The sequence below is a fragment of the Suricata suricatta genome, chromosome 5 (genome assembly GCF_006229205.1).
Source record: "Suricata suricatta isolate VVHF042 chromosome 5, meerkat_22Aug2017_6uvM2_HiC, whole genome shotgun sequence".
Classification (NCBI taxonomy): domain Eukaryota; kingdom Metazoa; phylum Chordata; class Mammalia; order Carnivora; family Herpestidae; genus Suricata; species Suricata suricatta.
In genome coordinates this window covers 94222873-94248633 of record NC_043704.1, presented here as the reverse complement: position 1 = coordinate 94248633, position 25761 = coordinate 94222873, and the positions used below count along the sequence as shown (strand labels likewise).

At 43.8% G+C, this 25761-nt stretch overlaps 1 protein-coding gene across 1 annotated transcript in view; it reads right to left on the bottom strand.

The window, feature by feature from the left end:
• The window catches only part of SLC7A14 (solute carrier family 7 member 14), a 107686-nt gene that overhangs the window by 39815 nt on the left and 42110 nt on the right, over nt 1-25761 (bottom strand). Inside the window, exon 2 of the mRNA XM_029940777.1 lies at nt 11715-12171. Within this exon, the coding sequence (XP_029796637.1) occupies nt 11715-12018 (304 nt within the window). The 5' untranslated portion in view covers nt 12019-12171. The remainder of the gene's footprint in view (nt 1-11714; nt 12172-25761) is intronic.

Below are 25761 nucleotides of genomic sequence, written 5' to 3'. Positions count from 1 at the left end.
CTGCCCCACCCCCGCCATATATAAAAAACATTAAAAAAAAAAAGAAGAGGTTAGAAGCAAGAATAGTTGGCTGAGGGTTTTAGAGAGTCAGTGCTGGCAGGGATATTAGAAATCATCAGGAGTCTAGACCAAGCCCTACGGGTGCCCAGTTCACTTCTAGATGGATGATTTGGTTCCCCCCCTCTTCTAATTCTCTTCTAAATCAGAACCTGAAAAAGTTCCTTCTTAGGGTTTAAACCTTTTTCTGTAAGCATATATTCTCTTCCGCAAGCCCAGCTAGACACTGTGAGGGTGGAGAGAAATTTTCTGTGTTCTTGCTCAACCTCCAGCCCCTTGTTCAGACAACTCTGATAACCAGGCTAGAAAGGCTTTGTGCAGAAAGGAGAGAACAGGTGTCAGGCGACAGCCAGCCATTCTCGTGTGTCCAGGTATTTCTCGGCTCATCACTCCCCAAGAGTAGGCAGTGCCCCCATTTCCAAAGTAGATGACAGTGGCACCAATAAGGATGACAGACATAAGAAACTCTGTGAGGGGACCAGGCCATTGCTCCCTGCCATAGGATTCAGTGGGCGGGGGTCAAAGCTGAGCACTCAGAGAGCCACTGTGTGGCTCCTTGGCCCAGCTGGCAAGCAGGTGGGACCAGGTTCCCCTGGGATGGGCTGCATCCTCAGCAGATGCCCTGGAGCATGAGACATGCTGAGTCTCTCATGGGCCTGGATCTGTTCTCTGTAGAGGACCTTTCCTGATACCCTTGAGTAAAGAAGAGGGGTACCGTCTCCACTTTTCACAAACAGGGCTAGTATGCAGAGAGGGCAGAGCAGGGCCAGCAACTCGGGATTTAGGAGGCCTAGCAATGTGAGAAGGGGCACCAAGTGCGCAGAGCCAGCGCCTGGCACACGAAGAGCTTCTGAGCCGCTGTGTACAAAGTCCGCTGTGTCCGAGGTGTCTGAAGGCGAGGCCCTCTTCCTGGGAGTTTGTGATCTCATGCATTCGTGCCTTACTCAGTTCTAGCACCTAGTTCAGTGCACAGAGTTGAGGCCTTTTCAATACCTTTTTGTTCAGAAAGAGTACTTTGTCACAGACCCTGTTTAATTTCCCTGCTGTGCTTGCCACAATGTAGTTAAATGTATCCATTTACTTGTTTTCTGAGGCACAGCCTAAGGGTCTGTTTTGGAGAACAATCTTTTGGAAGGGGGTTATCCTGCTAGTGATGAGAATTCCTTGGGAAAATATTTTCAGATGCAAAAGAGTGCTCTTTGTGGAAGATTCATCTGGAGAAAGAGGGAGTAGGAGGCAGGGCTGCTGGGTCTTTTGCTGGGTGTGCACCAAGGGGCTTCAGAATCTGAAAGATGGGTGCTCATTTGCACTAAGAACAAACTTAGCCTTGTTAGGGTGGAGATCTGGCTAATGGTATCGGCAGTAGTAATAATCTGAGCAAATGTTACTGAGGATTTACGTGGACCGGTTCCACTAAGCACTTTACATACACAATCTTCCCAAGAAGAAACTATTCTTATTTCCATTCACAGATGACGGACCTAAGATCTAAATGGGCTACTGCGCAGATGTGAGAAGGAGGTCAGTATGTACAACAGTGAGACTTCTCACAGGAACGGGTGATAGCCTGGGGTCTCTGCCATGTGCCAGCTGTGCTGAGGGCTGAGGGGTCAAGACCGTGCCCTACCTGTAACTTTGGGCAACCTGTTTGGGAAGGTCTAAGTTTGGTACATTTCCCAAGTCATGTAAGTTGTAAGTGGCTTGAAGTGAGGGAGATCAATTCCAGGGACTAATTGCATCTGGCGCCTGGCTGCTCCATGGAAAGCGTGTGTGGAAAGTTGAGACATTGTGCCTTTCTTTACAGATCTTTCCCCTTCCTGGGTTCTTGTGTTGTCCTCACACAGGCAATCTAAACTGAGCTGTTCATTTTGCAGAGGAAGGAACTGAAGTCAAGAGGTGAACGACCTGCCTAAGCCTCCCGAGCTGCTGAGAAACAGAGCTGGAAGCAGGACGTGGATGTCCCCGCTTCTGTCCTGGGCCTCGTGGTCTCTGGCAGCGCTCATGATGGTTTCATGCGGGCCTGTCTTTTTTTCGCACGGATGTCGAGTGCTTTGTCTCTGGGTTCTTTCTTGTGTTCTGCAGCCCAGTGGCCGTGCTGAGCCCAGAGGGGTGGCCAGTCCCTGCTGGCCGTGCTAGCGGCTCTTGGTCTGCACTGTCCACTCCACCGGGTGCTGTACCAGATGTAAGAGAAGCCTGGTTCTGCTCGGTTTGCTGGAGGAAGCTCATGTCAGAATCAGCAAGTTGAGAGCCTTGTAACTTTTTATTAAAACATGCTCACCTTCTCTGAACTGATAACTGACATCCTTCCTACAGGACTGTCAATCCAGCTCTGTAGAGAAGAGTTACATGAACTTTACAACACCCCTCTCACTGCTGACAGGTGACACAGGGGTGTTGAGCTTAGAAAGCGTTTTCATGACCTGGGTTACAGAAGTTATGATCTAGAAAAGTGCTCAACTAATCAATAGAACAGAGTGAGCTGCAGGGTCTTTTGAAGCCTCAGTAAGAGCGAGAGTTTCCTTGATTCACTTGAAGTGAGTTTTTAAATTTGGGGGGATGTGTCTGCAGGAAGCAGGTTAGGGGTAATAGCCCACTGAGCCAGGCAGAATCGACTTTAGATTCAACCTTTGCCACTGACTGCCTTCGGGGCCTGGATAAGTCACCAAACCTCTCTGAGCCTCAGTTTTGACATCTGCAGAATAAGTACACAATGTCACTTATTTTGCAGGATTTGTTGGGAGGATTGTGTGGCTGTGTGCAGCTAATACCAGGCACACTGAGTCCCCAGTGCGTTAGCTGTTGTGATTAGCCATAAAATGGGAACACTAGTAGTTCCTCAGTAGGGGGGTTGAGGGCATTAAGTGAGGTAATATATGCACGTGCCTGGGGCACAGTATTTGATTAATAACAATAAAAATAATAGTAATAATAATACTTACTAACATGTATCACGTGCTTGATGTCTTAGAGACTTTACAAACACCGGGGGGCTGCTATGATTATGAAGATTTTGACACAGAGCTGTGTGTTTGGACAATATTTTGGAGAGGTAGTTTCCCAGAAGCTTGAAGACTGGCAGGCATCTGTTCTTTGCATTTTCTCTCAACCCTTTCGGTGTTTCTCCCTCTCCCCCACCCAGGCTGGTTGGGAGCAGTGCTCAGGTATGTTTGGGCAAATGCATTGATGAGCCTGTGAAATGAATGAGTAATCCTAGATCACTGAGAACGACCAGAAATGCAAAAGGAGCCACCCTCCTGTGTTCACCTGTCTAGTCTGCCTTCAGTTTGAGGAGGAGAAAATGGTTTGTTCTGAAAAACAAAACAAGGGAACTGAGCAGGTTATCTATGTAGACTCTGAATCTTTAGAAATCTTCCTTGGTCATGAAAATCCATCCTGAGATGAATACTGGGATCAGCATATTCTGTTGAAGCCAGGCAAAGGTCCAGCCCAGAGGCGGGGAAGGTATCTGCTTGATGGCGCTCTGCGCCCCTCCCCCCTCCCAGGGATTCTGTTCCCACACCCTCACCTGATGACGGAGTAGAAGATGCCAAAGAGCAAATGAAGATGGATGGCAGGATATACAAATGATAAACCCTAGTGCTAACCCATAAACTAAGAATGCCAAGAAAAGTACTACTCAGTGTGTTGGCTGGTATTGCCTTAAAATTTTTTCAATGTTTATTTATTTTTTAAAGAAAAAGAGAGAGAGGAGAGAGAGAGAGAGAGAGAGACAGAGACAGAGAGACAGAGACAGAGAGATAAAGCATGAGTGGGGGAGGGGCAGAGAGAGAGGGAGACAGAATCTGAAGCAGGTTCCAGGCTCTGAGCTGTCAGCACAGAGCCCGCAGGGCTTGAACTCACAAACTGTGAGATCATGACCTGAGCTAACGTTGGATGCTTAACTGACTGAGCCACCCAGAGGCCCCCGCTATTGCCTTTTAGATGGTTGGCTTCAGAGATCTCAGAGGCACTTGCTGGAATGGAAGCCTATGAGTTCTGGGGTTCTGGAGCCCTGCAGGCTGGACTGGAGTTCTGGTCCTGTTCCTAATTATCTGCCTGTCTCTCAGGAAGTGACTTTAACTTCTGACTGGCTCCTCTAGCTGAGGGAAGAGGTAAGTCACTCTTCTCTCCACTATGTCCATGAGGATGGGAAAGAGTGTTGCATGGAGCCCCCTCCCCGCCGTGGTGTTCTGCACACACATCTGTTCCCCACCCCGTGGCATTCTGCAGGGGTCCCCTTTCCCCGGGTTTTTTGCTTCTACTCTCACTTTCTGTCACCGGAACTGCACTGTCAATCCATTATTCTAATGACATTATTTCAAAAACACTCTCATTTGTTACGTCTTTTCTCAGCTACAGAGAGCATTCATCCCTCTCCCACATCCTCCCTCGCCCATACATGCCTACATCCTCTCCATCTGAAGCATCCTGCTGATCTCCACTCATAGTCTCTTGCCTGTTTTGTACAACAGCATGCCAGTTTCTTCATCTCTACTCTCTCCCCGCCGCGTTACTACATTACAGATCTGGTCATGTTGCTCAACTTCTCTGCCGAACGAGTGATTTCTAACCTTCCTGTTTGGCCCCCAAGTCTCTCCCCTAAGAACCCACTTTGTTTTTTTGTAAATTTATTATTTTTCTTAATGTTTTATTAATTTTTGAGACAGAAAGCAACAGAGCATGAGAGGGGGAGGAGCAGAGAGAGAGAGGAAGACACATAATCTGAAGCAGGCTCAAAGTCAACACAGAGCCCGAAGCAAGGCTCAAACCCACGAACGAGAGATCATGACCTGAGCTTAAGTCAGAGGCTTAACTGACTGAGCCACCCAGGTGCCCCAGAACCCACTTTGTTTAATGAATTACTGTGATGGGCCATTTTGGTTAGGGGACGATAGTCTTTGGAGAATGGCAGGGATGAACTTGTAGAGAGATAGAGAGGTAGTATATGGCTCTGGACAAGATATGGATGAGTTTTAGGGCTTGACAGGGAGCAGCAAAGGAAAAGAAGGTGAAGTTGAAGGAGAAAGGCTGCCCATCAATGGTGCTGGAGGACCCAAGAAGACGAGAGAGTTGGTGGGCTTCCTTAAAGGCAGGGAGACTTGGAGTCCTATATTCAATTAGAAGGTTGGTGTCTGCTAGGATGGGCTGCATTATCCCATCTCTGGCCCAAACTTTCTATAAAGTCCACTGCACATACAGTTTTGCCTTGCTGATGCTTGGGGAGAGGAGGGATTGGAGTGGTATCTGGTTGCATGATGAGGTAAAGAAAATGGGCAGAAGCAAATGAAATGCAGAATGGGGACAAAGACTCCATGGGGGTAGAGATTCAGAGTTAGCAGAACTAGGAAAAAGTGAGCCTTGCAACTCCCTACGTTTATTGAGGGGGGCTCTAGATTTCCCAGCTGTACATTATGGGGGTTAGAACTAATTTTACTTAAATATTTCAGAACAACATGACCTCAGCAAGCTGGAGGGCTTAGAAGTTATGCATCCACTACAGATGTGGCAGGACAGCCAGTTTTCCCTTACTTACCCCATCAACACAGCCCCTGTAATACTGGTGCTGGCAATACACCCAGTCGGAAGACTACACTTCTCAGCCTTACTTGTTGTGGCTGAGAGTCCAAATTTCAGCCAATGTAAGTTATAGAGAAGGACTTGTGGAGAGGTTTCTTAACAGGGGGACAGAAGGGCACCTAGGTGGCTCAGTTGGTTAAGTGTCCAACTTCTGCTCAGGTCATGATCCCATAGTTCATGGGTTCAAGCCTCACTTTGGGCTCTGAGCTGACATCCTATACAGAAGCCTGCTTCGGATTCTGTGCCTCCTTTGCTCTCTGCCCTTCCCCTGCTCTTACACACATTCTCTAAAAAATAAGTAATCATTAATATTTTTTAAAAAGGGGGTGGACAGAAATGTGGGAGATGACTTGCCTCAACTGTCTGTTCTCCTTCCTGACTTCTGGAGCTCACATGTACTGACCAGAGTCCTAGCAGCCATCTTGGGTCCTGAAGTCCCCTTGAGGATGGAAGGCAAGCATCCTCACTGGTAGAGCCAAAGATGAAGGGGCCTGAGTCCCATTGGCTGCAGAGTCACAATAGCAGCTTCCCCCCAGATTCCTTCTACACAGGAAAGAAGTGAAATTGTCTCTTAGTCTTAGTTTTCTTCTGTATGTGATGGAATCTGACCCTAATCTGCTAATGCATATACTCTTTTGGTATACAGTAAGTGCTCAATAAATGGTAGCTGCTGCTGCTATTATTTTTTTCTAGTTTTTTAATGTTTATTTATTTTTGAGAGAGAGAGAGACAGAGCGTGAGCAGGGGAGGGGCAGAGAGAGAGAGGGAGACACAGAATTTGAAGCAGGCTCCAAGCTCTGAGCTGTCAGCACAGAGCCTGATGTGGGGCTCGAACTCACAAATTGCAAAATCATGACCTGAGTCAAAGTCAGATGCTCAAACGACTGAACCGCCCAGGCACCTCTGCTGATATTATTTTTATTATTACCACTATTATTGCCATAGTTATTCATCAGATTGGGTGTCCATCTCCATCAATAAACAATGGGTCCTTTAGAGTAGAAACAATTTCTTATTTGTTTTTGGTACTGCCTCAGAACAGGTAGATGGTGGGTACATAATACATCTGCACTGAACCATGTCTTATTAGATTTTTGTCAACTATTTCTTAGGAGTAGATGATAAAAATTGCTGGCATCGTGCATCAGATTGGGAACCGATGTGGTGTATGCATGCTGTCACTTAATCTGTACCAAAACCAGTTGAGATATGGGCCTGAAAGGTTATGGTGGGATCCACATGAGCTTAGGAGTCATTCAGACCTACATCCTATTTAAGGTTCAATTTTAATAATATTAAAATATAATTGGAAATAAACTTAGGGGAAAAAGCCAAAGCAGGCATCCTCACTCAAGCTCCTAGGAGGCCCTTAGGACTTTGAGTGACCAGATGTCACTGGCCTGGTGGCTTTGTTTTGTATTTCCTCCTAAATCAACTGAATTATAGAACCTATGTAAGCCATCCTGCTTCTGTCCCTCAGTCTCTCAATAAGGTTGTAGGTGGGAATCATAAAGAAAAACTATTTCTCCTCCTATCTGGTTGATTTAATCTGGTGTATTCAAAAAGTTTTTAAGGTCTGGTATGGGCCTGGGACCTGCTGAACTATTAAAGAGTAGATAAGACCCTATGGACAAAGGGTACAGGTTACAGCACAAGCTGCTTCCTCTGATAAGTCTCCATCCGCCTGTGATAAGGCTGTGGGCGGTTATGGTGTTGGGGCATGACTGGTAGGAGGGCCTTGGGAGGTTATTGTAACTTTGGGTCTTGTCAAATTGTAGAGGAAGTGGCTTTCTTCCTTAGTCAGATTTGTTTCATGTTATCAGCTGGTTTACGGGTACGGGCAATGATGCCATAGGGCCATGAAAATCGCTTAAGAATCTGCTGGCCAAATAACTTATGTCTTTTTTATTTTTAATTTTTTAAATGTTTATTTATTTTTGAGAGAGAGAGAGGAAGGAAGAGAGAGAGAGGGAGACACAGAATCTGAAGCAGGTTCCAGGCTCTGAGCTGTCAGCACAGAGCCAGATGTGGGGTTCAAACTCATGAACTGCAAGTTCATGACCTGAGTCAAAGTCAGACACTTAACTGAATGAGCCACCCAGGCACCCCAACTTAATCTTAACATATATTTTCTATTTTTGTAGGTCATAGCTGGAGAAGAAGTTAAATTTTGGTCCCTATGACAGAGTAATGCTTAACTCTATCTGCACATTTGAATCCTCTGAGGCTTGTAAAAAAATGCCATTCCCCAGGTTCTACCCCAGTCCAACTGAATGAGAATCTCTAGGGGTGGAGCCTGGACATTTTAAAAAAAGAAATAAACAGAAATTAAAAGAAAACTAAAAGATGAGCCACAAACCGGGAGAAAATATTCATAAAATCACATATCCGACAAAGGACTTGTATCTAAAATATATTAGAAAAACTTAAAACTTAGTAATAAGAAAATGAAGAACCCAATTAAAAGAATGGGCAAACGATTTGAACATTTCACCAAAGAAAATAGATGGCAAATAAGCACATTCAAACGTGTTCAAAATATTGGCAGTTAGGGAAGTGCAAATGAAACCACAGTAAGATATCATTACACACCTTTTAAAATGGCAAACAAACAAAGCAACAATACAAAGCAACACCTGACAATTCTGAGGGCTGGCCAGGAACGGAGCAACTGGAATTCAAAGGTATGGCCGGTGGGAATGAAAAATAATATAATCACTTTGGAAAAGGGTTTAGCAGTTTGTTATAAAGTTAAACCTACACCTACCAAGAACTGACAACTTGGGTTCACACAAAAGCCTGTACACAAATATTTATAATGAATTATTGTATAATGGCCCCAGACTGGAAACCACCCAATTCAATGTTCAACTAGTAAATGGACAAATAAACTATAGTATATCCATACAACGGGATGCTACTCAAAAATAAAATGGAATGACCCACTGATACATACAACCTGAATAAATCTTAAATGTATCATACTAAGTGACAGAAAAAGTCAAAGTGTTACATACTGAATGATTCTGTTTATATGACATCTTAGAAAAGGTAAAAGATAGGGACAGAAAACAGATTAATGGTTGCCAGGGGTTGGGGGTAGAGGAGAGGAGATTGCAAAGAGGTAACATGAAGGAATTATTTGGGGATAATGGGATGCTTCTGTATCTTGATTGTGGTGGAAGTTATACAATTATATGTGTTGGTCAAACTCATAGAGTTGTATTTAAAAAAATTTTTTTATGTTTATTTTTGAGACAGAGACAGAGTATGAAGAAGGGAGGGGAAGAGAGAGAGGAAGACACAGAATCTGAAACAGACTCCAGACTCAGCTGTTAGCACAGAACCTGCAATGTGGGGCTTGAACCCATGAATCATGGGATGTGCCGAAGTTAGACGCTTGACTGACTGTATGTAAAATCTTACTGTATGATTTAAATTCATAGTCAGTGTTGAAAGATATTGTTGATGTGACAAGTTTGAATCTAGGTTCTGTTATTTAAATTTCAGCTTTCTTGTGTGTAAAAGTAATAAAACCTACCTTGAAAAGGTATGCTGCCTCTTAAATGTGATATGTATGGCAAGCTTCGAATACAGAGTTTGACACACAATGAGAAGAACAAAGTATTGAGTGATCTTAACATCGCTGATTACCGTACCACTTCTGAAATATCACCTTCAAGCATCTCACTGTTTGGCCACAAGTCTATTCTTCTCATGCACTTTCTCAATGTTTTCAACGGTGCTCTCAGAGGTTCAGCCAGATTTTGGTTAGGTCAGAAGCATGTGTTAAAAAGGCAGAGGGGAGTTTGATTATCATGATGCGGAGAGGTGGTGGCAAGTTTGGTCAAGGGAGAGGCGATGCAAGGATGATGATACAGGAGTGGAAAGAAGACAGCAGAGGGGGACTTCCTTGAGTTTAGTGACAAAGGATCACAGAATGAGAGGCCCGGTTGAAGACTTCTGTTATAAAAATGCTAACTTCGGCACCTTATTTTGGCCCCGGCTCTAGTTGGGGGCTGTAGGAGAATTCTGACTGGCCTCAGTCACAAAGTGTAGAGAAGTATTACGGATGCCGCCACATGTGGGGCAGGGGAGGGTCCTCTTACTGGGGAAGAGGCAGGGTTTTCTTTTGGTGCCTGCTGTGGTGGGGAAGGCACCAGTTACTGGGCAGTTCCAGGGCCTTCAGTGGACTGGGCCGGTGGTGTGCTGGTTAAGTGTTAACAATGGACTCTGAAAACAACCAACCAAAACAAACAAACTCTACCTGGAACATTTGCCAATTCTTGTAGTGTAAATACTCCTGTGTAGCCAATTCCAAGTTAACAACATGACCTTGCTGAATGCAAAGATGAGGAGAGGTGTTCACCATTAGGGATCTTGGCAGCCGAGCAAGCTGGCTCTAGCACAGTGCTGCCGGGTCTCCTCCAAATGAGCAGCAGAAAAGTTTGGATTATATAGCATCAAGAGCACCTTGGCAGAGGGGGCAGTTTCCCAGAATGCTCTGAACCTTGTACTGGCTTCTAAATGTAATGTAGTGCCATGAAGGATGAGATGTGGGTGCTTTGTTTGCAGGAATCATTGTGGCTTGGGGGATGGGTCCATAAAAGGATGGATCAGGAGGAGATAGGGCAGTATGCATTAATTAGGTAGGACTCTTAGCTACCTGCCCTGTGCCTTTGTTGGGAGCCCTGGTTACATGTCTGTCTTTTGTCTCACTATTGCTATTTTGGTCTATATGCAAACACTTCTAGATCTCTAAATTTAATGACGAATAAGAATCTGGCACTTTCTTCCAAATAATTTCTTTGCCAAATATGTTTGAAAATGATCGCAATCAGGTTAATAGCATTTGAAATATCTGCAAAGTTCATCCATGTGAATAATTTATTTTCATGTATAAAAAAATTCTCTTTTCTGAAGGAACCTCAATTAGTAGGCTATTCATGCATGTGAGAGAACAACTTCAGGAAAAGGGATAGTTGTAAAACCAACAGGAAAGTAAGCCATGATGGGAGAGAAATAAAATCAGTATGGAAACATTTCTGTCAGTAAGTTAAAAAGATGCCAAATATAAACCGGTGCACTTCCTGGTTGTGTGTTCCTGGTCCGTGCATACCCAGCGGATGAGGGCTATTTAGTCTGGACATACAGTATGAATGTAGAACTTTTCTTGTGATGGTGTGGTATTTGTATATAGAAATCCTGATATACCCTAGCATTCTTGTTCTGAAGCTTTGGAAGAGACCATGACATTCCCTGCCAGGACGTGAGTTGACCCGCGTGATCCACCACCAAAAACCCAGCAAAACCTCAGGCTCTCACAGTATAATGATCAGAAAGCAGGAAGTGTTCTGTTTCCTGCTTTTTCAAGTTATCTGTTTACCTGGGATGATACTGTGGACCACAGTTCAAGAGACAATGAAGGAAAAGCAGAAGAAAAAGAGAAGAGCCATTTCACAAATGATCAATATGTAAATCCTGGCACCTTATTTAAAAAATGAGTTCTACGACCCTTTCTCAAGGGAAGAGATAGCGCTCGTTGAGCCACCTCTGTAGAATACAATCTGTTGAAGTGCTGTGGCAGATGGTGCTTTGTGATTCTCACGATGGCTTTACGTTTCCTAGCTTGCTCTCCTTTCGCTTGGGGGTCACAATGCCAGTTTTTGGCTCATCAAATCCCAATCATATCAGATTTAGTAACTTGTCATTTTGCTACTCTGCCTATCCTTTATGCATGATTTATAATCCTAGTTATATCCACATCTCCACTAAGGGATTGACCTATCTTCCATTGAAAGGGAGAGTTATAATAAAAATGAGCCATTAGGACCTGACAGGGAGAGAGAAGTGGGGAGGAGGCTGGGCACCAGAATAATTCTTTGTATAGAAAAACCAAAGGAAAAGGAAGCTACTACAATTGAGCCTTGAATCCCTGGAAGTCAAGGCCAAAAAGTCTGATGATCCCTTTGGTGACACTTCATGCATCTCACCACTGAGTGTTCTAGAAGAGCAAAATGCACAGTAACAGACTGGCAAAAGTGCTTTCTGCAGGCTTCCCACTGTCCTGAGGCACTTACCTGATAGTATGGATGCAACGGCTGCAATGATGAAGGACACAATGACACCGGGTCCTGCCATCTCCTTGGCCACCAGACCAGACACCACGTACATCCCTGTGCCCACGCAGCTGCCAACACCAAGGGAGATGAGGTCCATGGTGGTGAGCACCTTGGCTAGCTTGGTGCCGTGGGTTGTGGTGGCCCCAGTTCCCTCCAGCATGGACTCCACTGGTTTGGTGCGCAGGATCCTGGAGTGCATGGCATACCAGGCGGCCCCCCACTGCACCCGCCGGGGGTCCAGGGAGGCAAGGAAGCCACTCATCCTGCGTGAGAGGGGTTACGGTGAAGGTCAACTGATGGAAGAGAGCTGTGGAAGCCTTAGTGGGTGCTTCTGGAGCTCATTTAGTGAATAGGGATCTTCTTTTTAGGAAAGGTCCAGAGGGACCCAAAGCAGTCTTCTTCTGGGCATGAATGTCTGCAGGAAAAACACAAGAAAGGAGAAGATGAGACCAAGCAGGAACACATCATCATTTGGAGGCATGGTTGGAGGTCAATAATATACTGACTGGTTGACCTGGTCTACGTTGTATACTCATAATGCAGGAGGGGTGCCTTTCCCCCCTTTGTGTCTCCTCCAGGCCTAAGTAACAATTTGTCATTTGCACTGTGTCCCCAAGTCATTCTGAAGAAGATGGTCTGAGTCAGGGCTCTGCCACTTCCTGCTATAGGACCTTGGATAAGTTACCTCATGTCTCTGTGCTTCACTTTCAACTGTATATATATATATATATATATATATAATGTATAATACAATATAATGAATAATGGGGATACTAAAGCCTCCTGCCTAGTGTTGACATGAAGATTAGATGAGTGTCTAAACAGAGCTCAAGACAACGCTTACCATGTGGAAAATGCTCACTGGTTCAATTCTCAAATGCTTCTTACCTGACTCTGCCAAGACTTGGTCTGTGATTTGGGGGCATATTCTCTGGGGATACAACATCCTCATTTTTAAAAATGTAAAGATGTAAAATTAGATGTATGGCTCTTAAGAGGGACAGTCCCACCCCATGGAGTTGTTTTGAAACTTTGCTCTCCCGTGAAGTGAAAATGTTTTGAGCATTTTTTTTGCCCTCAAAGATTGAGAAAGGGGAAGTGTTCCTTGCATTTGGTGGGTGAGCCCCAGAGAGGCTAACTGGGGGGCATGGTGTCATCCGATTTTCAATGATCTCCAAGACATTCTTGTAGGTGAAAATTCTGGTTATGAGGATCTAACCCTAAAATCTAATTTTAAAAAATGTTTTATTATTTTTTTTGAAACAGTACAAGCAGAGGAGGGGCAGAGTGGGGGACAGGTGATTGAAGCTGACCCTGCACAGAGAGCAGCAAGTGCCAGCCTGATGTGGGGTCGGAACTCTAGAACTGGGAGATCATGACCTGAGCTGAAGTCACACGCTCAACTGACTGAGCCACCCAGGTGCCCCGAACTTAATTATCTTTTATATATAAACATACAGGTGTTTTCAGGGATGGTTTTAAAATACAAGTGAATTGACTTTTTCAGGAATGCAACTATACAGTAAAATTGAAGGATGATTGTAAATTCTTTAGTTTGGAACCAAAAAGGGAGTTCTTCACTGCTTCAGAAACTCAAGGCCACCTTCCAGCACTCCCCACCCCTGCCATGGTACTGCAGCTCACACACGTCTGTAACAGCCTGCCGTTTGGAATTGGCACCTTGACAGCAATTCTTCATACAGGGAGAGCATCTGACAGCACCAGGTGTGCTAGCCAGAGTGTTTACATACCAAAATATGTTACATATACACAGGGTTTTCATGCATTTTGCTTCAGGATATTGAAGAGATGTATAATAAATCTTTATTACAGAAAAGAGGCACTGGGCCTGACAGAGCTGAGAACTATTATATTAGACAATTCCCAAGGTTTTGACGAGTTAGGGAATACAAAGATGATATGAAACTACTTTCTATAAAGAACAATTCTATAAAGAACTCCTAGAGCACAGCTGAACGTTGCTCCAAGGGCTGTGCTGATGAGCGTATGACATTTACATTTACAAGAAGTACCAGCCCATGCAATCTACCAATATGATTAATTAATACTGCTTAGCACTTAATGTAACACTTGTCTGCTTCTAAAGGCTTTGCAAACACAACCTAATTGGAAGAGTCAGGAGAAATGTGGCAGTTTGGTTCATAGGGGTTGGGTGACGGATCTCCTGGTTAAGTTTCCTCCCAGATTTGACAATGTTGCTTCATGCCGTGTTTTAATTCTTGACCAGACCTTAAATATCTCTACAGTGGGATAGTACCATTGTATATGCAGAGTCATCTCAAAGCCTGGAGTGTCAGCAGTTTTTTTTCTTTTTTAAAGATTTCCAGATTTGTGAGAAAATTTGTCACATATATCTTGACTCTTGGGGGAACATAATGTACATACTTATTTAATTTCAACTCAGTTAGCATGTACCAAGCATCTGTTATGTGCCAGGCACCGTCTTGGGCTGGGGGTGGGGTGGGTTCAAAGACACGGTTCCTGCTCCCACAGACCTTTCAGTCTAGCATGGGAAGTGATGAACTCCTAAATCACAATGCAAGGAATAAGGTTGGTTTTCACTTCCTTTCTGAAAAGCCTATCTTTTACTATTTTCTGTATTGTCCTATTGCAGAAAAATTGGACAACATAAACAATGATATTCAGTGAAGAAAGAATATAATACAACACACAGGACGACAAACAAAATCAGATAATTCCAGGGAGGGATGAGGAATAGATATGTTATGTGCTGAATTGTGTTCCCCCAAAATTTGTATGTTGAAGTCTTAACCCTTGGTGTCTCAGAATGTGCCCTTATTTGGAAATAGTTGTTATAGATGTGATCAGGTACGATGAGTTCATCTGTAATAAAGTGGGCACTTAATCTACTATGACTGGTGTCCTTGTAGAAAAAGGAAATTTGGACACAGAGAGAATGACATGTGAAGATGAAAGCAGAGGCCAGAGTGGCTCATCTAAAAAAAGCGAAGGACCACCAGGGGTTTGCCGGCAAACCACAAGAAGCTGGGAGAAAGCCATGGAACGTGCATCTTCCTCATGGAAGGAACCAACCTTGCTGTCCCTTTATCGCAGACTTCCAGCTTCCAGAACTGGAAGTCAATATGTTTCTGTTTTTAAGACCCCTAGTTCGAGGGTGCCTGGGTGGCTCGGTCAGTTAAGCATCCCCCTGTGGCTCAGGTCATGCTCTCACGATTTGTGAGTTTGAGCCCCATGTGGGGCTCTGTGGTGACAGTGTGAACCCTGGAGCCTGCTTCAGATTTCTCTCTCTCTTTCTCTTTCAAAAATAAATAAACATTAGACACCTTGTGTGTGGTGCTTTGTTATAGCAACTTAGCAAACCAAGACAGGTCATGAAGGACACAAAACTGGCTGCCAAAGGGGTGAGGAGAGTCTGTGCAGCATGGCATTGGTCCTGAGTGACGACGGGGAAATCGTTCTTGCCCAGCGCTCCTGGGGGCGAGCAGGTGTGGCCTGTTCCGGGGCTAAGTGAAGCTGGGACAGGGTGAGGAGGAGGAGGATTCCAGTGCCCTGGTAGACCGTGTGCCAGCTAACATAATCCTGATAACATATCCGCTTTTAGAGATGAGGTCCCGAGAGATCCAGTAACTTCTCCAGAGGGGAGGAGCCCATGGAACCAGCACTTGGCCCTGTGGTGCTTGCTTGCAGAGTTCACGTCCTTACTCCCCACCCTCCTACCTGAGGTGGGCAGGGGCAGCCTGCACAGGGCTTGTAAGCCAAAAGAGGGCTTGGGTTTACTGTAAACACAGTGAGAAGTCACTGTGTGGTTTTATTCAGGTAACATATAATATTTATGTTTTATTTTCTATTTTTATTTATTTATTTTTGATAGAGAGAGGGAGGGAGGAGGAGCCGGGAGAGAGGGAGACACAGGATCTGAAGCAGGCTCCAGGCTCTGAGCTGTCAGCACAGAGACCCACGTGGGGCTCGAACTCATGAACCAGCAGATCATGACCTGAACTGAAGTTGGATGCTTAATCGACTGAGCCACCCAGGCGCCCAGATATTTATGGTTTTAAAAGCTCATTATAGCTGCTGTGGAGTTAACTGAAGAATCAAGTCCTAATGATAAGTTAGCTCCATGATGGAGTGAAAAGGCGCGGGAGGTGTGGCCCCGCTGCTGAGGAGACAGACTAGCAAACAGAGAGCCATCACCAGTGCAGTTCCACAGCAGCCTGTGGATGAGGACAAGGGACATGGAGGGATGGGGATAAGCTGTCAGAGGGCCAGGGAGAGCTTCCTAGGTCAGTCGTGTTAGAAAAGAGGAAAGTGGCCCCACGGCAGAGCAGGGCAGTGGTAAATGCAGGTGGCCTTAATGTTGGCTTTTTGAAGGACGGTAAAAGGGTTTTCTGATCTCCTGGTCCCTTTGCAGTGGTTCTCCACCTTGGCCGCATGCTGGAATTACCCAGGATTCTTCCAGAAACACTGCTGCCTGGCTCCCACGCCAGAAATTCCAACTTAATCGGTCTGAGGTGTGTCCTAGATATAGGGATTCTTTAAGGCTCCCCAGGTGGTGCTAGCAGGGCACGGCTGGGTCCAGTGCCCTGTGCCACCAGGGAAGACTAAAGCTCTGGGTGTGGACAACCAGATAGTTCCCATCATGATTAATTTTATGTGTCAACTTGACTGGGCAAGGGGATGCCCAGATAGCTGGTGAAATATTACTTCTGGCTGTGTCTGTGAGGGTGTTTCTAGAAGAGATTTGCATTTAAATCTGGAGACTGAGTGAAGAAGGGCCTCTTGCCTAATGTGAGTGGGCATCTTCTGATCCACTGAGGGCGGAATAGAACAGAGAGGCAGAGGAAGGGTGAATTCAGTCTTTGCTAGAACTGACATCCATCTTTTGTTCTTGGACATTGGTGCTCCTGGTTCTTGAGCTTTTAGATGCAGACTGGGTTTTCCACTATTGGTCCCTCCTCCCTGATTCTCAGGCCTTCGGTCTCATACTGAGTCATGCCACCAGCTTTTCTGGGTCTCCAGCTTGAAGATAGCAGACTATGAGTCTTCTTGGCCTCCATGGCATGAGACCCAATTCCTATCCGAAATCCCCCCATATGTACCTGTATATGTCCTCCTTGTTCTGTCTCTTTAGAGGACCCTGACTAATACATTGTCATGTTGCACAGGGGGCCACAAGTCTGACAGGTACTTTCTATTTCTCTTTTTGGGCAGGAAGCTGGGCCTCTTGGCATCTGTCTTCTGCAAGCAGCGACTACGGATGCTGTGCGGTCTAGAGACACCCCCTGGGATACTAGTTCTGATCTACCTTCATCAGAAACTGTCACAAGGATGCTGAGAAATAACCAGGCTTATTAGGGAGGTGAGGGCTTTTATTTGATAGATAATCAGAAGCGTGGTGAAAACATAGAAAACCAACTGGAACAAAGGTTAAGGGTGGTGAGCGTTCCTGCCTGGCTCTGTTCCCTCTGTGTGATTCCTCTGAGTGTTTGCTTTATGGATGCAAACAGGAACTTGGGGCATTTTCTTTCTTGGTTGGAAATTTACTGGAGAGAACAAAATGTACAAGAAAACATGCTTCGAAGTGACTATTGACAATATCCATATTCATTACCCTCAGATTATGTTAATCAAAGATAGTTTTGGAAGCGCGTTGCTGTTGTCTTTCCAAGATGAGCAATAAATGTGTGTTGTGCTTTCTCTAGCACTTTAATTCAAGTTTCTCAAAATACTTCACAGCTCTAACTAAGAAAGGCCTACAGGGCCTCTGGGAGGAGAGACTCATCATTGTGGCGCTTGCTGGTGTGGCTGAGGGTTCAGTGGACTCCCCGAATAATGACAGTAAAAGCAGGTTTGTGTCAGGATGAAAATAATCATGCCTTAGAAGTTGACTGACTAGGGAGGATTATCGAATTAGGCCGGAGCCTGCCTTTGGAGGTGAGGAGAGGAAGGAAATGATGACTAACAAAACAGTAAACAACCAAAACTCATCCCAGTTTTTGATGAGTATTTGATTTTGCAAATACACCAAGGGATTACAGAAATCCCTCCACAACATCCTCTAGAAATAGTGGCCCAGCCTTTGCTGGAACATCTGGAGCAGTGGGGAATATGGGCTGATGGGAGCAGCCCCTTCCGGAGTTAGACCTTTGTGGTTGCTGCAGAATTCTTCTAATTGTTGTCCCTCGGTAAAATGAGGTAACAGCAAAAGGTGCCTGGTTTGATGAACCCTACATGGTGACTTCAGGATCTGGAGGAGTCTTCTGAGGCCCTCCCTGTCCCATATCCCGGGGTCCTGCACTGCCACTCTTCCCCACCAGTCTGCCATTTCTCCTCCTCTGGGCCGAGCTTCTGGGACCTGGTTAAGGACATACTTCAGGGGTGCCTGGGCGGCTCAGTCCTTGAGTCTCAGACCCTTTGTTTCAACCCAGGTCATGATCTCACGATCGTGGGATGGAGCCCTTTGTTGGGCTCCATGCTGGGCACACAGCCTGCTTGGGATTCTCTCTCTCCCTCTCTGTCTGCCCTTTCCCTGCTTGCTTGCTCACTCTCTCTCTCTCAAAAAAAAACATTAAAGAAAGAACATAATTCAGGGGGTGCCCAGGCAGCTCAGTCGATTGAGCATCTGACTCTTGATTTTGGCTCAGGTCATGATCTCGGGGTTATGGGATTGAGCTCTGCATGGGGCTTTGAGCTGAGCATGGAACCAGCTTAAGATTCTCTCACTCCCCCTCTCTCGCCTTCTGCTTCTCTCCTCTGCTCACGTGCTTGCCCTCTCTCTCTCTCAAATAAAAAAAAAGGAAATTTAAAAAAGGACATAATTCAGTAATAGAGTTCTCTGGGTTTGAATTCTGCCCCTGCCCTTCCTAGATAAGTGACCTTGGATGAAGCCTTTCTGTGCTTCAGTTTTGACATCTATAAAATGGGATAATACGAGTATGTAGCTCACAGGGTTGTGGTGAGGAGCCAAGGAGTTAATATGTGTGAAGCTTTTAGCACAGTGCCTGGCACACTGTGGTGCCACAGGAACACAAGCTCACATCACCTTGCTCCCTGACCAGGTCTAAAGTCCCCTACTGCTGACATCCCCCCACCCCCCACTGCCTCCACGTCCTTAGGCAGTTCTCAGAAGACCCTTGGCCGGCTGTGCAGTCCTCACCCAGGGCTTTTCTCTGCTGAAACTCCCTTGGGTACCTTCTGGCTATAGACCATGTCCTGATACTTTTCCTCCAAGAGATTTGTTCTTATCTTTCTTGTACTTGAAGAGAATGGCTTGCTCCTTTTATGTCTATCGAAATGGGCTTTTTAGCAGATCTGCTTAGGCCTTTGGGTGTTACACCTGCACTCATTCTTTTATGCCCTCGACTTTTCTCCCCAGGATGTGCAAATACTGTGAGGTGCCTAGGACATGGTGGGTTCACTTACAGTCATCACCCTATCCCTTAAAACATGGTCCACTCCTGGGTGGCTCAGTCGGTTAAGCCTCCGGCTTCAGCTCAGGTCAGATCTCATGTTCGTGGGTTTGAGCCCCGCGTCAGGCTCTGTGCTGACAGCTAGCTCAGAGCCTGGAGCTGCTTCCAGTTCTGTGTCTCCTTCTCTCTCTGCCCCTCCCCCTCTCATGCTCTGTCTCTCTTTGTGTCAAAAATAAATAAAACATTAAAAAAATTAAAAAAACAAAACAAAACATGGTCCACTTCTGACCTCTATGCCTGTCGCTTACTGTGGCTAACTCAGCCAGTCTTTGAGGGTGGATTTTCTGCCTAAGTACTTGCTTCTGTTGTTCTTCTATTCCTTTCAAGTTTGCCAGATGTGGCTCTGTGTCTGCACCCTGGCTGTGGATGTGCCTGCCTGTCCATCACTATAACTTGATGCTGGGTGGCCAGGTACAGACATGTCTGAGTCCCAGGGTCTCCTCCATCCTACAGTATGTCCTAGTAAATGGAATTAAGACCTGTGTCCTGGTAACTTTCTCCTGTTATCCTCAGTTTTGCTCTCTGTATCTATGCAGATTACAGTTAATCCCCTTACAGGAAAAGTCTTCATGGTTTTGAAGGTAACTAATAGAACTCTTGGAGTTTTATTTTCCCCAGACTGAACATCTTCAATTTCCTCAGTGATTAGCAGTGTCTCACATAGTACAGCTTCTAGATCAATCACATTTTGATATATACTTCCTGGGCAGTCTGCAGTTTATCATTGTTGACATTTTGAGACCATGACAAAGCAGTCATGCTGCTCAGTCTAGCTGTGTGTGTGTGTGTGTGTGTGTGTGTGTATACGTGTGTGTCCTAAATCATATGATGCTGGTGCCTAACAAATTGACTCAGAAGTATCCTTGACTTCAAAACTAGGATTCCTGACTTTTAGATTGCTAATATTCCCAATTTTGTCTTTGCTAAATGTTTGATTGATGGAACCCATTTTAAGTATTTTTTGGTCACTTACCATATTACTTAACAATGTGCTATTTCATTTACATTATATGCAGAAACTCAGGCACAGCTGGCTTTGTTTTGCTTGGAATGTTTTTAAAGGGGAGTTTGGATCTCTGGCAATTGAGTAGCTAAGCAAAAGAGGCTGTTCCAATTCAGCTTCCTTTCTAATTCAGCTTGTTGTTTCTTTTTCTGTTTCTGTAATGGTATCAAGTGCATTAATCAGCTTTTCCTGCAGTAAACAACATCAAATTTCAATACGTTACAACGGTGACATTTATCTCTTCCTATGACTCTACTCCAGGTTGTGGATTGGCTTCAGGTTTTCTCCTCAGTGTGGATTGTGAGTCTCCACGTGCCTTCTCATTCTGACAGTCAAGCTAAAGGAACAATCCTTACCCAACATATGCTGTTCTCTTGTGGCACAAGCCAAGAACAAGGGACTGGTGGAAACGTGCAATGCCTCTTCTGCTTCTGGTAGGAACTGGAATCCCGCAGGTTTCCATTGATTAAAGTGAAGCAAATGGCCAAGCTCAAAGTTAATGGGGTGGGATGTATAGTCCTTTCATTGAAGACAGGTAAGTATGCGTGAGGTTGCATACTTCTCTTATAAAGGAGGATGTGCAGAGCTGTGACAAACAATAATATAACTTATCTCATGGACTCCCTTCTATGTATTAGGTAAAGCAATTGTATTATGATGTTTTTGAGGCTGCTTTTTCTGGAATGGGCAGAAGTCTGTGCATCTGATATACAAACTGAAAGAGACTCTGAACTTCATTCCTATACTTCCACAATTAATTCTGTAAAGGTAGGAATATTGATTTCCTTTGAATACCGGTATGAATCCAAAATTCATCTCCTTGTGACACCAAACACAACAAAACAATGAGAAGTCATTTTAACCTTATTTGTTAGAAATAAACAAATACATAATATACATATACACATACACACATATGGGAGTAATATATACATAAATATATACATATATACATGTATCTATATATCTATATCTATAAAACCCCATGAGGATATTTGATCTTTGCTTGCTCTGGGACATTTCTGCTTAAAAACCTTTCTCCTTCTGCTTCCTTATTTGTTGACCCTTCAGGGGTGAGAATATTACCTACGAACGTATTTGGCAGAAAGTGTCGTGAAACAGTCTCACGGAAATGCCTGGCATCGAGTAAGCAGAAGAATTGAGGAGAAGCTTGTTCAGAGATCTGGGTATTCAGCACTGAGATACCACATTTCTCCTCCAACAACCCAGTCAGGGAGGATGTCACAGTCTGATGTCACCTTCCACTCTTTCTTCCCATTGATCATAGGTCCAGGGTCTTGGGTCTCTGTGTGGTATCCTGTGTTATTCATTGTACCTTTGGCAATATGAGCAAAACCGGAGGAAATGAAAAACTCTGCACTAATCAGATCTTAGTGGGGGAACACTTATTTCAGAAGGGAAAAATCACACAAGAAAATCAGTTAATTTTTCCATGCCAGTAGGAAAGATTTAAGAAATTGCATTAATCATTGCTAAAAGTATTTAATGAGTTTCTACTATGTGCCTAACTCAGTGGGAGCTGCTGTGGTTGCAAATTACTACAAGACACAGAATATCAGGAATTGGGGTCCCACGACCCATCTTTAAAGCCAGCAGCATGGCATTTTCTCTCCTCTCTGTCCTCCAGACTCCCTCTTGTAAGGACCCCTGTGATTACATCAACCCATCCAGTTAATCCAGGATTAATATGCCCATCTCAAGATCCTTAATTTAGTCACCTCACCAGATCCTCTTTATCATGTGAAGGAACTTAGTGACAGGTTTTAGAGATTAGGATGTGGCCATCTTCGGAGGGGTGGTTCTTCGGTCTGCATGCCTTTTTCATACTCCTCAAGGACATATCTCTTCCTAGTCCTACACTCTATGGCAAACTTCCACCTCTCTCTTTCTTTTTCTGAAAATACTTGGCTCAGTTTTTCCCCATACATCCTCTCTCCAAAGTTCAGTCCCTAATTACAACAAAAACTTAACCCAAACTACATTTGCCCATTGTTAATTCTTAAATAATACCCTTGGTAGAGTAATTCATTCAGCTATTTTCAGATGGGTGGCTCCAGGGCCTGAACACTGAAATGACTTATTCCAGCCTACACACCAGGTAATGTGATAATGTGGGTCTCTTTCCTCCACCCGGGTCCCTCCCTACTGTTCCATATTTAAGCAGGTGAATAGAACTGCCTACACTTTCTTTGAATGATATCACTCTCATGTCAGGCTTGGGATGATCCCCCAAGGAAAACTAGGTATTTGTGGTAATGTTCTATGTAGTAATGTTCCCTTAAAAATGGATTTTTCTTGGTTGAGGAGAAGAGGGGGAAATGGATGATGGACATTGAGGAGGGCACTTGCACTTCTTGGGATGAGCACTGGGTGTTGTATGTGAGCGATGAATCATGGGAATCTACCCCCAAAGCCAAGAGCACACTGTATACACTGTGTGTTAGCCAACTTGATGATAAGTTATACTAAGAAAATAAAAATTAAAAATAAATAACAAAAAATAAAACAAGAAAAAAAGAAATAACAAAAATGAATACTAAGGATAAGTGGGAAAATATGTAATTATAATAAGCACTAGTGGTTATTCATTTTATTTCAGCTAACATTATCTAAAATACAAGAATCAATGCCCTCCCTAAATTGTTGTATTTATTGGATCAGTGGGTTTCAATATGTTCTTTAAATGTACTTAATAACCTATAGTAAACTTAGGAATGGCCAAAAAGAAAAGCTCTTTTCTAGGACCTAAGGGAATGGACAAAAGTGCTTAATGTATCTCAAAATTCTTCCTGGTGACTTGGCCTCAACGGGCATTTCCTCATTTAGTTTGGAGAAACATGGCTCTTGTAGGAGTCTTCCAAATGCTATTATTCACATGATTAACTAGCTGGCTTCCCCCATGTTACTGAGGAAAATCCTTCAGTAGGCACATCCCTGCAGCTACTCCTCGCAGAAAGGCTAAACACAAGTCAATAACTGACTTTGTGTCTCTGGGTGTGCAGCTCATACATGAAACAGTTTTGTATTTCTATTCACTGTGTCTTAACCAATACCCAGGCCTCTATATCTACTGTGGATTCAGTTATTCTGGAAGTCAGTCACCTGTCTCTTTGAGATTCCTTCCTTTGCCCCTAAAGGAAATTTCTACTACTCTAAAGAGTCTGCATTTTAAGTCAGATAATTTCAAGTGGACCCTTCAAGTTTTGATAATGGCCATTTATATGTGATACAGCTATAAACAGACAAGTGATCAGAATCTCCGTTTTAATTGATGTAGGTCATTTTGCATGCTCTGTGAACTTCTAGCTCTTAACGGAGCCTGACTCCACATACCCAGCCCCACTCTTCTTTGTACTGCTCTCAATACACACCATCTGCTTTGATGGGTTCAGAGCACGTAGCAAATGTCGGGCACCATGTGTGCAAGACACAGGGACAGAAGGAGGAAGAAGATGGCCCCTTTCCTCCAGGAGCTCCCGAGTTGGCCAGGAAGATAAGCCTGCCAATGAAGTGACCATTTATTGTAACATTGGGATGTCTCCCCACCGATTATAATAATTTTACTCTTAGCCTATTTGCTGTTTTTCTGAACTTTCCCCTACAGCCATCCACATTTTCATGTTATTTTGAAGCTGAGCTCATACTCCATCTGCCAGTAAATGTGTGTTAACCACTTGGGCCTCCTTCTCTCTGATTTCCTGCAGAGCCCCAACTCAGCATGTATTTTTCAATTGCTTGCACAGATTGTTACACACTTGAGGGTTAGGATCTCTTTAAAATTCTCCAATTACTATTACTTTTTTTTGGAAAGAAAATAAAATCCAAACTCCTTACAATGGTCTACAGAGCCCTGCACTATCTGGTGTCTACTTCACCCCTAAATACCTTCTTGGTGCTGCCACGGTGTCCTTCTTTCTATTCTTGAAACACAGTAAATATGCCTGTTGTTTCAAGGGTTGCACTTGTTTCCTTTACCTGGGATCCCTTGCCCCAAGTCTTTGCATGGCTCTGTCCTCCTGATTCCAGGCTCAGCTGGAATGTTACTCTGTGGGAGAGGTCCTCCCGAACTACCTGAGTTAAAAGTAGCCATGTCTTGAGACAAACCATAGGAAACTTAAATACAGAGAACAAACTGAGGGTTGCTGGAGGGGTGTTGGGTGGGGAATGGGCCAAATGGGTGATGGGCATTAGGAAGGGCACTTGCTGGGATGAGCACTGGGTGTTATCTGTAAGTGATGAATTACTAAATTCTATTCCTGAAACCATTATTACACTATATGTTAACTAACTTGATTTAAAGTGAAAGCAACAACAACAATAAAAACCAAAATACAAACTGAATTTGGAATAATCTTGAACTAGGAAGTGGGGATTTAAGGAGAAACACTTTTTAAAAATTTTATACTTTGCTGTCATGTATGAAATAGATTTAAAAATTATCTGGAAATAATTTTTAAAAAGCCAGTAGCCTGGTCTTTGTCCTCTTTCCCTAATGTTCTTCCATCTATTTACCCATTTATCCATTTATTTACCTATTTATTTACTTTTGAGTAATTTACCCCCATTGGATATTTATTTGTTTACAGTTTCATTGTCTGCATTCTCCCTTTAGACTGTAAACTTCTTGAAGGTAGAGATTTCGTCCATCTTGTTCTTTGCTTAATACCTAGTGACCACAGCAGGGACTGGTACATAGCAGGTAATCAAGAAATATCTGTAAAAAAAAGATTCTTTTACAGTGCTTAAGATACTGTTGGGCACAAAATATTTCTTTATAAAAGATATAATTTACAATAGCAGTTTGTAACAACCCTTGCTATCTTGAGATATCTATTAGAATGTAAGATGACTTTCTTTGTTAATTACTCTTTGTGCATAAAATCACAGAATATAAAACCTGAGAAATCAACTGGTCCAAGTCTCAGATTTTACAAATGAGAAAGTTCTTTTTGTTGAATGCCTTCACAAATCCCTTTGGGAACCTAAATTTTCTAAAAATAAGTATGTCTGATGATAAATAAATTATATCTATCTATTTTTGATTCTTTCATATTCATTAAATGATGAGAAGACTGAATGAAAACTACACAGTGTTAAAATATTAAAATCGAATTAAGCTTAGAGTTGCACTTTTTGATATAGATGTTCCATGCAGCAACTTTTAGACTCCAACCAGAGAGTAAAAAACCTCCTAAGTCATAGAGTATGAACCATAGAAAATAAGGTATATTTTTCAGTTTGCTTCATTCCTTTTTTTTTCCATCTGAGAGGAAAATAATTGAGACTTGAATAGCTCGGGAATTTTACATGTTTTTGAAAAATGGAGATGTGCTTTGTCCTGTGGGTGCACTATTCATTTCTAAGTTCTGAGCCTCTTTTGAGAATGGTACACGCATGCAGGGTTGGTTAGTCTGCAGGCCCTCAGGGTGCATTCTGGATCCATAGCCCAAAGAATTCTTTGGAGGCAGATTCCTTTCCTGACTATTATCTGTCACTTCCTTAGGAAATC